This window comes from Nyctereutes procyonoides, unplaced genomic scaffold (genome assembly GCF_905146905.1).
Source record: "Nyctereutes procyonoides isolate TBG_1078 unplaced genomic scaffold, NYPRO_anot_genome, whole genome shotgun sequence".
Classification (NCBI taxonomy): domain Eukaryota; kingdom Metazoa; phylum Chordata; class Mammalia; order Carnivora; family Canidae; genus Nyctereutes; species Nyctereutes procyonoides.
Genome location: NW_026575131.1, coordinates 56,801,085 through 56,814,291, shown reverse-complemented (window position 1 = coordinate 56,814,291; position 13,207 = coordinate 56,801,085). Strand labels below are relative to the sequence as shown.

Here is a 13,207-nt window from a genome sequence, read left to right as displayed (position 1 = left end):
GTCCCTCCCTGTCCCGGGCAGTGGTGAAGCCGGAAGCGCTGCAGAAAGCCACCGTGGAGCTGCTGGACCAGGGCCTGTGCGCCGGCCTGTATGGCCAGTCGCTCACCGACAGGATGATGTGTGCCGGCTACCTGGACGGGAAGGTGGACTCCTGCCAGGTGAGCCCCGCAGCCCATGGGCCCTGCCCACCTGCCGATGGGGCTCATGGCTCCCCTCCCCGAGACGGCGTCCTCACGCTTTCTGGTCCAGCACCAAGACTTCCCCTGCTGGACTTGGAGCGCGGCTGCTGGGTGGGGAGGTGGGAGAGGGCGCTGCGTGTGCTCAGGGCGCCAGATCAGAACGGGGCCTGGAGAAAGTGTTGGGGAAAGCTGGGGAGAGCCTGTGTCTGAGGGTGTGAGCCGGTGTGAGGAGAAGGGGAAGCGCAGCAAGACAGGGCTGCCGCTGCGGGAGATGCTGCGGCCAGCCTGTCCGCCGCGGCGAGCGTGACATCCCCAAGGGTCTCGTGGGGTGGGGAGAGGAGGGGCTGTTTACCTGGGGTGGGCTTTGAACTGCCAGCCTTGGAACTGAAGATCTCAGACACCCTCTTGTATTTTCACAGAAGAGGAAACGGGCTCTGAGCCGCGGGCTATCGGCCCCCCTCTGCCCCGTGAGCTGGTGGGCAGATGCGTCTCAGGAGCCCCGTCGGGACTCCTTCTGTGACTCCGCAGCTCTGGGATTGGGGCTGCAGCGGCCAGGAGCCCCGGCCCCCCCTGGAGGTGTGCTTTTGTCTCCCAGGGCGACTCAGGAGGCCCCCTGGTCTGCGAGGAGCCCTCGGGCAGGTTCTTCCTGGCCGGCATCGTGAGCTGGGGGATTGGCTGTGCCGAAGCCCGGCGTCCCGGGGTCTACGCCCGAGTGACCAGGCTGCGTGACTGGATCCTGGAGGCCATCAGCACCGCGAGCAAGCCCCTGGTCCCCACCATGGCTCCCACCTCCACCACCCCCAGCACGGCCTGGCCCGTCCGTCCTGAGAGCCAGGTGGTCCACAGCCCCGCCAGATCCACGCGGGGCCCCAGCATGGCGCCTCCTGACGCAGTGACCGCCTCTAAGCCCCAAGGTACTTCCTGGGGGCACAGGCAGGCGTCCCCCCGCTGCCCCTGCAGGGCTGGGTGGTTTGGTACTGGGAAGCAGACGGGCAGTGGGCCGGTGACGTCTGCCCTGAGCACAGGCGAAGGCACGCTGGCCACCCTTCGGACGGCACGGCCAAGTCAGGCAGTGCACGAGGGTGGACGTGGAATGTCCTCAGGGCTCCACCGGGGGCTGGTGACTTGGAGCCGTCACACTTGGGTCCTTGCACACACCTCACCCACAGAAACGTACACACACGGAGTTTTTAATGCCCGAGAACACGCATTTCTTTTGTTTTGTTTTCAAATCTTCCTGTACGTGCTTGTGTGCCTCCTTTCCCGTGAGAAGAGCAAATTAGCTTGTCTAGTTTTTTAATTTCTATTTTTTTTAACTGCCACGTCAAACATAAAATGATTCATCCTGAACTTCCTTGGGCATCCCGTTCGTTAGCGTTAAGTATATTCACCTTGTGTGATGGGTCTCCAGAACTTTCCATCTCTCAAACCTGAGACCCTATACCCACTACACAGCAGTTCACGTCCCCCCACCCCCAGCCCTCTGCCGCCTCCATGTCTGTGACCGGCGGTGCCCTCCCAGGGGCCCAGTGACATCCTTCTGTGATTGGCTTCCCGGGTTACACAGGTAGAGTTACAGCTGGGCTTAGGGGGACTCAAGATCCTCGCGTCTCCGTGATGCGGTCTCCTCGCTCGGGGACAGGGCACGTCTGTCCTCCTTGGTTCGCGCATCTCTTCATGGGGTGTTTGCTTGTAGAGCTGGCCCAGCCCTTGTTAACTGGCGCGGTTACGGTGCACGGGATGCTCCTGTTCTGTTCTCAGCTGGTTTGCAGCCAGACGGCTCGCGGGGTTGCCTCCCTGAGCTGTTCCATAGGACAGACCCTGGAGGCCAGCGGCGAGGTTAGCAGGACGCGCCCTCTCCTCAGGACGCTGCGCGGGCACCAGGGTGCACCCACCCACCTTCTTCCTCACACGAGCTCTTCTGTGGAATCTGACGGCAACATTCAGTGACAGTCGTCACGCACTCTTGCTGGGGGCACCTCAGTGTCTTCGGCCCCGGGAAGCTGCCTCAGTTACAGCCTTGGTGCCAAGCCCCGGAGAAGGGCTCTCCGCACACAGCAGGCGACGTCTCGTCCTCTGTGGTCTCCGAGGGCCCGGGTGCAGTCACAGCCCAGATCGGATGCCATCCTCCCTCGTGGTCAGCCCGACCTGCCATGCTCTGAGCCCATTGGAACCCTGCCTCGTATAAGTGTCACCCACACACCAGCCTGTCCCCAAATCCCGTAGTGTCCTGATTGCCACAGTCCTCCCGTGTGCGGCTCCGTCCTCGCCGTGAGCCCGGAAACCTGACCTCGAGGGCCGCAGGCCGGTATCTGGCAGGCTCAGGCCAGTGGGGCCAGGGCACTCTGTGATTTTCTCTTGTCCTTTTGAACTCACCTGCCCCTGCCGTGCCACGTCCTTACCAGGAGATCTTAGGAGTTTCGTCATCCGTATAATAGGGAGGCTGCACTGGGGTGGGCGAGGCCCCTCTGGAGCCATGGTGCTCCCTCTTGGCGCGGCTGGGATGCCAGGACCCTCCTCTCCTGTTCCTCACAGAGTGCGGGGCCAGGCCTGCCATGAAGAAGCCCACGCGGATCGTGGGCGGGCTGGGAGCCGCCTCCGGGGAAGTGCCCTGGCAGGCCAGCCTGAAGGAAGGTTCCCGGCACTTCTGTGGCGCCACCGTGGTGGGTGACCGCTGGCTGCTGTCGGCTGCCCACTGCTTCAACCAGTAAGACCCACCACAGCCCCGAGGGCGGCTCAGCCTCCCTTCCATCACCAGGTGCCCCCAGCAGATCCCCCCCTTGGGCTCCTGGAGGGTGTTTGCATGTCCATCCGCACAGCAGAGAGGAACAGGAAGGAGCAGGAGGGGTTGAGGGGCTGCATCTCTGGGATCCTGGTCCTGGGAGGCAGCTCCTGTCTCTGAACTGGCCTTTGGAGGACAGATAGGAGCTGACTAGGGCAGGGGATGGGGTGGGGTGGGGGGGATGGACGGAGGAGGGGATGGGGAGGATGGGATGGAAGAGGGGACAGGATGGGGTGAAGGAGGGAGGATGGGAGGAGGGGGGAGGATGGGGTGAAGGAGGGGATGGGGAGGATGGGGTGGAAGAGGGGGGAGGATGGGGTGAAGGAGGGGAGGATGGGGAGGAGGGGGGAGGATGGGGTAGAGGAGGGGATGGGGAGGATGGGGTGGAAGAGGGGACAGGATGGGGTGAAGGAGGGGAGGGGAGGATGGGGTGGAGGAGGGGATGGGGAGGATGGATGGAGGAGGGGGACGGGATGGGGTGGAGCAGGGGAGGGGGTAGGGGGGTGGAGGAGGGGACAGGGGCTCCCAGAGCAGCAATGTCCGTGTCAACACCCCAAAGCACCAGGGGCCCCTCGTGTTGCATTGTGGGGTTGGCTCCGTCTTGTTCCCTCCGGAGCAGATGAACCCAAGGTGCTCCCTGCCTTGCCCTGCCCCCAGCTGGGAGCGCTTAGGTACCAGCCGTGTGGCCCCTCCGTCCCCCAGGCACCCTCCCCACAGCCGGGCCTGGGGCGGCAGGGATGCCAGCAGGGGTGCCAGCAGGGTCTGAGCTGCCCCTTGTCAGCAGCACGAAGGTGGAGTTGGTGCGGGCGCACCTGGGCACCGCGTCCCTCACGGGCGTCGGCGGAAGCCCAGTGAAGATGGCGCTCAGGAGGGCCGTGCTGCACCCCCAGTACAACCCCGGCATTCTGGACTTCGACGCGGCCATCCTGGAGCTGGCCAGGCCCCTGGACTTCAACAAGTTCGTCCAGCCCGTGTGCCTGCCGCTGGCCATCCAGAAGTTCCCCGTGGGCCGCAAGTGCATGATCTCCGGCTGGGGGAACACGCAGGAGGGAAACGGTGAGCTCCGCACGGGCCCGGGACCCTCCGCGCCAGGGCACGGACTCGGCCCACGGGCCCCGGAATGGCCGCGGCCCCGCCGTTCGCTTGCAGAGGGCCGGGCTTCCCTGCCACAGAAGCACAGCGGGTCGTCCGTGAAGCCAAGTTTACGTGCTCTGTGGGTCCCCGTGGAAAAAGCTTGCAGACGCTTGTGCTGTGCCCTCCGGAGCCCCCAGGAGCTAATGCTAGCTTCGGAGCCTCAGCGGCCTCCCTGCGGCCTGCACGGTGCTAGGGAGGCTGCTCGGGGACGGTGGTGATTCTGGGCCACGAGCGGGGGCTCGGGGTCGGCCTCCTTCCCACTATGTGACTGGATGGGCGTCCCTGCAACCCTGTGGGACTCGGCCTCTGCATCCGCAGGATGGGGACGGCAGCTCGCTCGGGGTTGCTGCCACAGCTGAACCGAGGTTGGGGGGGTCTCCTGTCCTTGGCAGCTACCAAGCCTGACATTCTACAGAGAGCGTCGGTGGGCATCATAGACCAGAAGGCCTGCAGTGCCCTCTACAACTTCTCCCTCACGGACAGGATGCTCTGTGCCGGCTTCCTAGAGGGCCAGGTGGACTCCTGCCAGGTGAGCATTCAGACAGGAGGCGCCGTGTGCAGACGCGGCGCCCACACCCTCCCCCGGGCAGTTCCCCTTGCTCGGGTCTGGGTTCCGGGAGCTCTCCTCGTGTGCGCAGAGGCAGAGGGGAGAGACCTGCCAGTGCCACACGGCAAGCCGGGGAAACCCGAGAGAACGCACGTGTCTTTATTTTATTTATTTATTTTATTTATTCATGAGAGACAGAGAGAGAGAGAGAGAGAGGCAGACACACAGGCAGAGGGAGAAGCAGGCTCCATGCAAGGAGCCCGACGTGGGGACTCGATCCCGGGTCTCCAGGATCACGCCCTGGGCCAAAGGCAGGCGCCAAACCGCTGAGCCACCCAGGGATCCCAAGTTGATACATCTTTAAACATTTACTTACTTACTTACTTATTTATTTATTTATTTATTTAGGAGGGGGGGCACGGGGAGGGCAGGGAGAGAATCTCAGGTTGACTCTCCACTGGGCATGGAGCCCAAAAAGGGGGTCAATCCCACAAGAGATCAGGGCCTGAGATGAAACCAAGTGGGACGCCTAACTGAGCCCCCCCAGGAGCCCCCAGCATTTGGTCATTTTTAACAACCACTTGTAATACGATTTTTAAAAAGGCAAGTCCTATGTAGATGACAGACCCCAACAGCAAACATCATGTGTGGTGGCGAAACAGAAGCTTCTGTCAAACACAAGGCTGCCTGCTGTTGCCAAACATGTCTAGATTAATGCACAAAGTCAAGAAAAAAGAAAGGACAAATGGAGATCTGTAAAGTTGACAGAAATGTAATCTGCAGTAACATGGCTGTCTCCCAGAAAAGAAAATAAACTGGAAACGCAGAACCAAAGGAGAAATCCGGAAGACTCCTTGGAGCCACGGCTTGGCTTCAGATCAGCGTACGAGGTCAAGGACGCTGCTTTTCCCAGCAAAAGTCAGTGTTGTGGAAAAAGGGGTCCCGCTGACAAGAAAAACCCCGTCTGGTGCCCAGAAATAAACTCGAAAAGGTGTTCAAGGTTTTCATGGAGAAAATCCTTGAAGTCTGAAGAAAATAAAAAGGTCTGGATGGACGGGACAGTACACTGTGTTTATGGAAGGGAAGCCTCGGAGTTACGAGCACCGCGTCTCCCCGTTCCTTCTAGAAGTCCGTGCGACTCCAGGCGCAGCTCCAGCAGCATCTGCCGGACTCGCAAGCTGGTGTTGAAATTCACGCAGAAAGCAAAGGAACGTCCCCGCCGGGGCAGGAAATCTGCTAAAGAATCGGGGGGGGGGGGTGCTGCCAGGATCAGACAGGAAAGAACCCAAAATAAAACGGAAAGTGTTGATAACTCTTATTTTGGGGTAAACAACCAGCCCAAAGCTCGGGGACCTGAAACAACAGCCGTTTATTGGGCTCCTGAGTCTGCACTTTGCTGAGGGCCCAGCGGGGCCGCGTTATCTCTGCTGCCCCAGCAGCAGCTCCGGGGACCTGGGGACTCGAGTGGGGCCTGCGGGACCCACCTCCCGGCCATTCCGACCCCCGCGGCCCGGCGTGCTGGCTTCCGGGCGCCAGCGTCCCAAGAGGCCCGGCAGGAGCCGCGTCCTGTTCCGTGACCTAGGCTCGCAAGTCACATCCAGTGACGCCTCCGAGCCCGCCAACTGGCCCCCACACCGGGGGGGCCACCGAAGTCCGTGGGGCGGAAGGGCGGTCACCCCATCTTTGGAAGATGCAGTCTGTCCTGCAAAGTGGTAAAGCCCGCAGCATGACCGGGGCCGAGACAGGCGACAGGAAAGCAGCCCGGGAGACAACACGTGAGGCAAAGGCCACATCCCCCAGGTCTGCAGTGACCGCCCCGCGAGCGGCACAGGGGGTGCAGGGGGCTGCCAGGTCTCCGGAAAGTGGAACCAAGGGGCGTGGAGGCCGAGAGCATGGGGGGGGGCAGGGCGGGAGCGCGACACCAGTGACACCAGCCGAGAGGGGCACGTCTCGGGAAGCTCTGGCCACGGAGGGACACGATGCCCGCGGTCTCCAGGGGGGGGAGTCGGGACACGGCGCCAGGGCCCCAGGGGCCGCCGCTGTGACGCCCCGAGGTGGTTAGAGGTAACCCCACGTACTTTGTGCGACTACAAACCAACATAAAGGTGTAGCAGACACCCCCCAAACTCCCAAGTCGTCCCCCCTCCCCGGGGCAGTGGGATGCCGGGAGCAGGGGCGGGGTGGGTCAGTCCACGTTGCCGCCTGCCCGTGGGTTGGAAGTTCCTGGGTGGGGGGACCGGGGGCTCGGGTGTCCCGCGGCGTCCGCGGCCTCCGCCGGGAAGGCTCAGAGGCCGATGGGCCAGAAGCACGTGGAGGGGTTTGTCCTCGCCCTCGTGGGCTGCGGCCGGGCCTCTCGGGGTCCCCCCCCCAGCAGGTGGCTCCGGGGAGCACCCCGGAAGCTCATGGTGGCTTTAGGACCTTGCTCTGGAAGGCACCTGGCACCTCCCAAGTCTGGAGGTGAAGACAGCCACGGGGTCGGCCCAGGTCCGTCGGGAGGCGAGCCGGGGCCTCGGGGTTCAGAGAGCACGTGGGCCCGGAGAGGCTGCAACGTCCCAGGGTCCCAGCAGAGCCCTCGCCACTGGGTCATCCCTCCGGAGCAACAGGCGGGAACGTCCCTGGGCGCGGCTTTGGTGGTGTGAGTTCTCTGCGGTTCACGTTTCTACGTTTCCGAAACACATACAAGAACAACCGAAGCTCAGAGAAGTGACTTGATCGAGGTCAGGCAAGGTCACACACGGGTCTGAAGCCAGGTCCCCCGCTGCAGGGAACACGGGGCCTGGCAGGGCCGTCTGCGCCCCGTCCCTGTTTAATTGAGAAAGAACTGACCTCGTCCCCGCGAACGTAAGGCGACTGCGTCGGGGAGGCGTGACCAGGTTCAGCTCACATCCACCTTCTCCTTCCTTCACTTTCAGGGCGACTCCGGGGGACCCCTGGCCTGCGAGGAGGCCCCCGGCGTGTTTTACCTGGCGGGGATCGTGAGCTGGGGGGTCGGCTGTGCTCAGGCCAGGAGGCCCGGCGTCTATACCCGGATCACCAGGCTGAAGGGCTGGATCCTGGACACCATGTCCTCCGGCCCCCTGCCCAGCCCTCCCCCACCCACTGCGGTGACCCCCACCACCACCAGGCTTTCCTCCAGGACGGTGGCCGACCTCACAGTCCCGGGCGACCTGGCCAGCACAGCCACCCTCTGGGCCACCAGCCGACCTGCCACCAGGACCACCGCGAGCACGCCTGCCGGGGGGCACACAGCACTTCCCAGCGACCCAGGGACCACCACGGGCTCCCAGCCAGCAGGTGGGGGGGAAGTGTGGGTGGCAGGGGCCCTGCACCCTCGGCTCATGCTGTTGTCACAGCAACCACAGCAGACGTTTGTTCTCTCCCGGGGCTGGAGGTCACAAGTCTGTGGCCACTGTGCCCTCCCCGTGACCTCACTGGGCCATCCTGGTGTCTGTCATGGCCTCTTCCTGGAAGGACACCACCAGTCACTGCATCAAGGCCCCCTGTGACCTGAAACTTAGTCACCTCTTTTTTTTTTTTTTTTTTTAAGATTTTATTTATTCATGAGATTGAGAGAGGCAGAGACACAGGTAGAGGGAGAAGCAGGCTCCATGCACGGAGTCTGATGCGGGACTCGATCCCGGCACCCCGGGGTCATCCCTGAGGCGAAGGCAGACGCTTAACCAGAGGCCCCCAGGCGCCCCTTAATCACCCCTTTAAAGACTCGTGTCCACGTGTCACATCCTGAGCTCCTGGGGGCTGGGACTTCCCTGTATGAATTCCGGGGAGGACACGAGCTGGCCCCGAGTAGGTCCGGGAGCCAGGGACACGGGCACACTGTCTAGCGGCCAGTGCCTTGTCCCAGACCCTGTCTGCAGCTGTTTACCAGGGACTGTTCGGGGGCACCTGGGCGGGTGGGGCCCACCTGGCAGGACCGTCTCCATGGGGACGTTCACAGAGGCGTCCTCTGCAGCCGAGCTCGGCCTGGGGTGCAGGGGGAACTGGGGAGCTAGACACAATAAAGAGGCCAGCAGGAGTGAGGGGAGCAAGCTGGCCCCACAGGTCCCGCGCTGCCGTGAGGGACACTGCTGTGGGCTCCTTGGCCTCTGAAGGGTTGTTACTTTGGGTTGTGTTACCCCGAAGTACAGGAAACAGGGTCTGCGCCTCCAGAACAGAACCCCAGCAGGCGCCGGCTGCAGGGGAACCACGGGGAGGGCCAGGCCCGGCTTCTGCAGGACGTGGGGTGTGCTGGCTGGGCCCCCCTGAGCCACCACCTGCCCCTCCCACTCGACCTCAGTGTGCAGGGATGGGACGGTCACCCGCGCCAACTCCGAGGGCAGGAAGTGTTTTTGTCACCGAGGCGGGGCTCTCTAGGGAAAGGTGAAGGGGGGGGCAGGAAGGTGGGGGGGTTGCCAGCACCCCTGCAGCAGACGTGGGCTTGGGGCGCCCCCACCCAGAGGCCGAGGGTCAGGTCAGTGTCTGGCCCGGCTTCTGGCAGGTGGGAGGCAGGTGTTGCGCACGTTGCCGCACCGCAGCCCCAGGATTCCCGGCGTCCCGGTCCGTCTCCAGCATCCTGACTACTCCCCCAGACTGATCCAGGGGCTTCGGGCCTCCCTGGGTGTTGGGGGTGACCCGGCCCTGGTGCAGCAGCTGGGGGCCACTGCCCGGTCCTCCGCCCCCCAGCCTCTCCCGCACATGTGCCTGCGGTGTCCTGGCCCTGGGAGCCGGGGCCGCCCCGTTGCAGACGGACCCGGTTGGCCGGGCCATCCTCCCCCCCCCCCCCCCCCCCCCCCCCCCCCCCCCCCCGGCAGCGCGGGGTCGGGCCGGGTCTGGCTTGCCTGGAACAGGCAGTGGAGACCTGGGGAGCGTGGGTCCAGGAGCCCCTGAAGCTCCGCACGCACAGGGATGGAGACGAGGCAGGCAGCCCACGACCCAGGCCTGACCAAGGCCCCACAGCAGCCCCCCCCCCCCCCCCCCCCCCCCCGCCACCTTTCCAGATGCTTCCGGCAGCTGTGCCGCGAGGGGGCGGGGACAGGGTGCGCGGACTGCAGCTGGGGCTGGCCCCCCATGATTTCTGCTTTTCTCCTGGCTACAACCTGCAGGTTCTCAGTCTGGGGGCCGGGGTGGTGCGGAAGCCCCCGAGTGGGCCCACAGTTCTGCGTTGTTCAGCGCGGGGCAGCGTTTCCACAGGAGCGCTTCCCGTCACACGGCCCAGGCCTGGCCCACGTGGTGTCAGGAGCCTTGCGCTGGGTCCGGCTGAAAGGGACAGTGCGGGGGGCCTGGCTCCCCTCCCTCCCTGGGACGGGCGGCAGAGGGCAGGCTGCGGAGGGGGCACCGCGCTGCCTTCCGCCCCGGGAACCGGGAAGGCTGCTGGTCACGTGGGCCGAGAGCCAGGAGGGCCTCCAGGAGCTGCTGGGACGGGGCAGGGCGCTTGGCAGCAGCCCAGGGTGGGCAAAGGCCCTGGGGCAGCGGGGGACTGGCTTCTAGGGCACGGAGACGTGCCTCGGGGTGGACAGAAGGCGAGAGGGGGTGCTGGCCTGAACTTCAGCTGGGGGGCGGCTGGAACCTAACTGCGTTCCGAGAACTGTTTGAGAAGCACCGGGGAAGCGCTCGTCCCAGGGGAGTTCAGGGGAGGGCCCCCGCCCAGTGCTGGCTTCTACTGCGTGCACGTGCACTCGGGGTGCAAGGCGGGGCTGGCCTCACCTGCTGACCTGACCCCGGCTCCCCGGCAGACTGCGGCCTGGCACCGGTGGCAGCGATGACCAGGATCGTGGGTGGCAGCGCCGCCGGCCGAGGGGAGTGGCCGTGGCAGGTGAGCCTGTGGCTGTGGCGCCGGGAGCACCGCTGCGGGGCCGTCCTGGTGGCCGAGAAGTGGCTGCTGTCGGCGGCGCACTGCTTCGACGTGTGAGTGTGGCCCGTGTGCTTCACTGGACCCACTTTGTGGGGGAAAACTCCGCGCCCCCCAATGCCTGGCCCTGGAGGTGCCCCCCCAGCCCCCGTGCCCGCCGCCCCAGGCCGTCCCCTCCACAGCCCTTGTCCGCTCACCCAACCCGCCTGACTGCGTGGCCCCGCAGCTCCCACCTAAACCCGACACCAGGGACTGTGTGGGGAGTGGGGAGTGGGTGCGGTTGGGGGCGGGGGGCGAGGTCCTCCAGGGAACGTCGGCCCTGGCTCACCCCGCTGGGACTTGGCACCAGACCCAAAGGCCCCTGGCCTGCGGGCCTTCGTCCTGGCAGCCGCTCGGGGGCGCCCCAGGCCAGGGGCCTGTCCTCCAGGGGGACGCCCAGCTGGGGGCGCACCGTGGGCCTCCCGAGGTCGGGTGGGGGGGCGGCAAGCGGGTCCCGCGGGTGTCACGTCAGGGCGCGGGTAGCGGCGGGACCCCGCGCCCCGAAAAGGCAGCCCGCGGCGGCGCCAGCAGGGCCGGGGTCTCGCCGACGCCTGTGCCGCGCCCGCAGCTACGGGGACCCCAAGCAGTGGGCGGCCCTCCTGGGCACCCCGTTCCTGGGCGGCGCCGACGGGCAGCTGGAGCGCGTGGCGCGCATCTACAAACACCCCTTCTACAACCCCTACACGCTCGACTACGACGTGGCGCTGCTCGAGCTGGCGGGGCCCGTGCGCCGCGGCCGCCTGGTGCGGCCCATCTGCCTGCCCGAGCCCGCGCCGCGGCCGCCCGACGGCGCGCGCTGCGTCATCACCGGCTGGGGCTCGGTGCGCGAGGGAGGTAGGCGCGCCCGGCCCCCCGCGGCCCCCCGCGGCCCTCCGCGGCCCCCCGCGGCCCTCCGCGCCCGTGACCCCGCCCCCCGCCCGTGACCCCCGTGACCCCGTCCCGCCCGCAGGCTCCATGGCGCGGCAGCTGCAGCAGGCGGCCGTGCGCGTCCTCAGCGAGCAGACGTGCCGCCGCTTCTACCCGGTGCAGATCAGCAGCCGCATGCTGTGCGCCGGCTTCCCGCAGGGCGGCGTGGACAGCTGCTCGGTGAGCGCACTGCCCCCGCGCGCCCGCGACCGACCGCCCTACCGGAGCCGCCTCCCGGGGCCGGCCGGCGGCGGCCTGCGCTCAGGCCTCGCCTCTCGCCCAGGGTGACGCCGGGGGACCGCTGGCCTGCAGGGAGCCGTCGGGCCGCTGGGTGCTGACGGGGGTCACCAGCTGGGGCTACGGCTGCGGACGGCCGCACTTCCCGGGCGTCTACACGCGGGTGGCCGCCGTGCGGGGCTGGATCGGGCAGCACGTGCAGGAGTGACCGCCGCGGCCGCCGCCCGGGGCCAGGAGGAGGCGGCGGGACCGGCCGCGCGGGGGGAGGGGGCTGCGGGCGGCGTCCCCGCCAACCTTGTTGCAATAAACGGCCGTGCCCGTGCCCGTGCCCGTGCCCCTGCCTCTGGCTCCGCACCTCCGCGCCGCAGCAGGGGCCCCTGCCCCGTCCCCCTCCCCCGAGGGGCTGCCGGGGGGGGGGGGGGGGGGGGGGGCGGGGGGCGGGGACGCGCGCGACCACCACCCGCAGAGAGCCCCGCAGGAACAGCGCCCGGCTTCTCTCCGCCCCTTTTATTCGTCCGTCCACCGTCAGAGGTCACAGCTCGGGGAGAAGGGGGCGACCGCACCCCCAGGTCCAAATGCGCATTCTCCGCCCGAGGCCGAGGTGGGCCTGGCCACAGCAGGGGCCGTGCCGCCGCTCCAAGTCCCGGGCCCGCGGGCCCCCGGACCCCCGCCGCGCTCGCCGGCAGGTCTCACAAGCACGCGCAGGCAGGACGCACGAGCGGACCGCGCCTCGCAAAGGGCTTTTATGGAAACAGAGTGAGGGAAGGGGGCCGGGCGCGGCGCCCCGGGGTCACATGTTGGCTCGTTCCCGCTGCAGCCGCGAGTTGTAGGCGCGCGACACGGTGTTCCAGGCGTCCATGTAGCGGTCCATGCACATGGCGATGCACTTCTGCAGGCGGGGAGGGCGCGCCTCAGCTCCCGCCCCGCCCGCGCCCCGCCCGCGCCCCCTCCCCGAGCAGCGGGCTGCGCACGCGCACTGGTCCCGCCGCGACCGCCCCCCGCCCCCCGGCCCGCGCACACGCACGCGCAGCTGCTCCCCGCCGCCCCGCCGGTCTCACCTGCTCCGAGTTGTCCAGGGAGCCCCCCGGCTTCCCGATGCACTTCCGGAAGCACTTGTCCGTCATCCTCTGTGGGGACACGCGAGCTCAGCCGCGACACCCACCCCCGTGGACCCCACCGCCCACGGCGCCCGCCCCGGCCTGGCCCCGGACCTGCAGCAGCTCCTGTGCGTTAGCCACGGCGATCTGCACCTTCACTTGCTCCATGATGAGCCCCGGGTCCAGCTTGCCGCCGCCGGAGCTCCCGAAGTCCGACCCGAAGCCACCCTCCATGGCTCCGCAAAGTCAACCGAACCGACACCGCGTGCGCCGATCCGTACCCACGCCGGAAGTCGGCCGCCCGGGGCATCACGGGAAATGGAGTCTGGGAGTGCTAGGAGCGGAGCCGGGTTGGACTACAACTCCCACAAGGCCGTGCGGCCTCCCCGAGCGACCCGGCGGCGGCGGCGGCGGCGGCGGCGGCGGGTGGGAGGCTCGAGG

General features: G+C 66.9%; 2 protein-coding genes across 3 annotated transcripts in view; one reads left to right on the top strand and one right to left on the bottom strand.

Moving 5' to 3' along the window:
- TMPRSS9 (transmembrane serine protease 9) overlaps positions 1 to 12,072 on the top strand; it is a 45,882-nt gene extending 33,810 nt beyond the window's left edge. For both annotated transcript variants that reach the window (XM_055343201.1, XM_055343202.1), the window contains exons 10-19: positions 22 to 158; positions 775 to 1,093; positions 2,715 to 2,886; positions 3,746 to 4,017; positions 4,488 to 4,624; positions 7,555 to 7,936; positions 10,372 to 10,543; positions 11,095 to 11,360; positions 11,476 to 11,612; positions 11,716 to 12,072. In XM_055343201.1, the coding sequence (XP_055199176.1) occupies positions 22 to 158; positions 775 to 1,093; positions 2,715 to 2,886; positions 3,746 to 4,017; positions 4,488 to 4,624; positions 7,555 to 7,936; positions 10,372 to 10,543; positions 11,095 to 11,360; positions 11,476 to 11,612; positions 11,716 to 11,877 (2,156 nt within the window). In that variant the 3' untranslated portion in view covers positions 11,878 to 12,072. The remainder of the gene's footprint in view (positions 1 to 21; positions 159 to 774; positions 1,094 to 2,714; positions 2,887 to 3,745; positions 4,018 to 4,487; positions 4,625 to 7,554; positions 7,937 to 10,371; positions 10,544 to 11,094; positions 11,361 to 11,475; positions 11,613 to 11,715) is intronic.
- Positions 12,073 to 12,161: 89 nt separating this feature from the next.
- Positions 12,162 to 13,114, bottom strand: TIMM13 (translocase of inner mitochondrial membrane 13). The gene is made up of 3 exons (XM_055343206.1): positions 12,881 to 13,114; positions 12,728 to 12,796; positions 12,162 to 12,558 (listed from the first exon to the last, which is right to left on the bottom strand). Exons 1-3 carry the CDS (start codon positions 12,998 to 13,000, stop codon positions 12,460 to 12,462), a joined length of 288 nt encoding a protein of 95 aa, XP_055199181.1. The 5' UTR covers positions 13,001 to 13,114; the 3' UTR covers positions 12,162 to 12,459.
- Between the last annotated feature and the right edge of the window lie 93 nt (positions 13,115 to 13,207).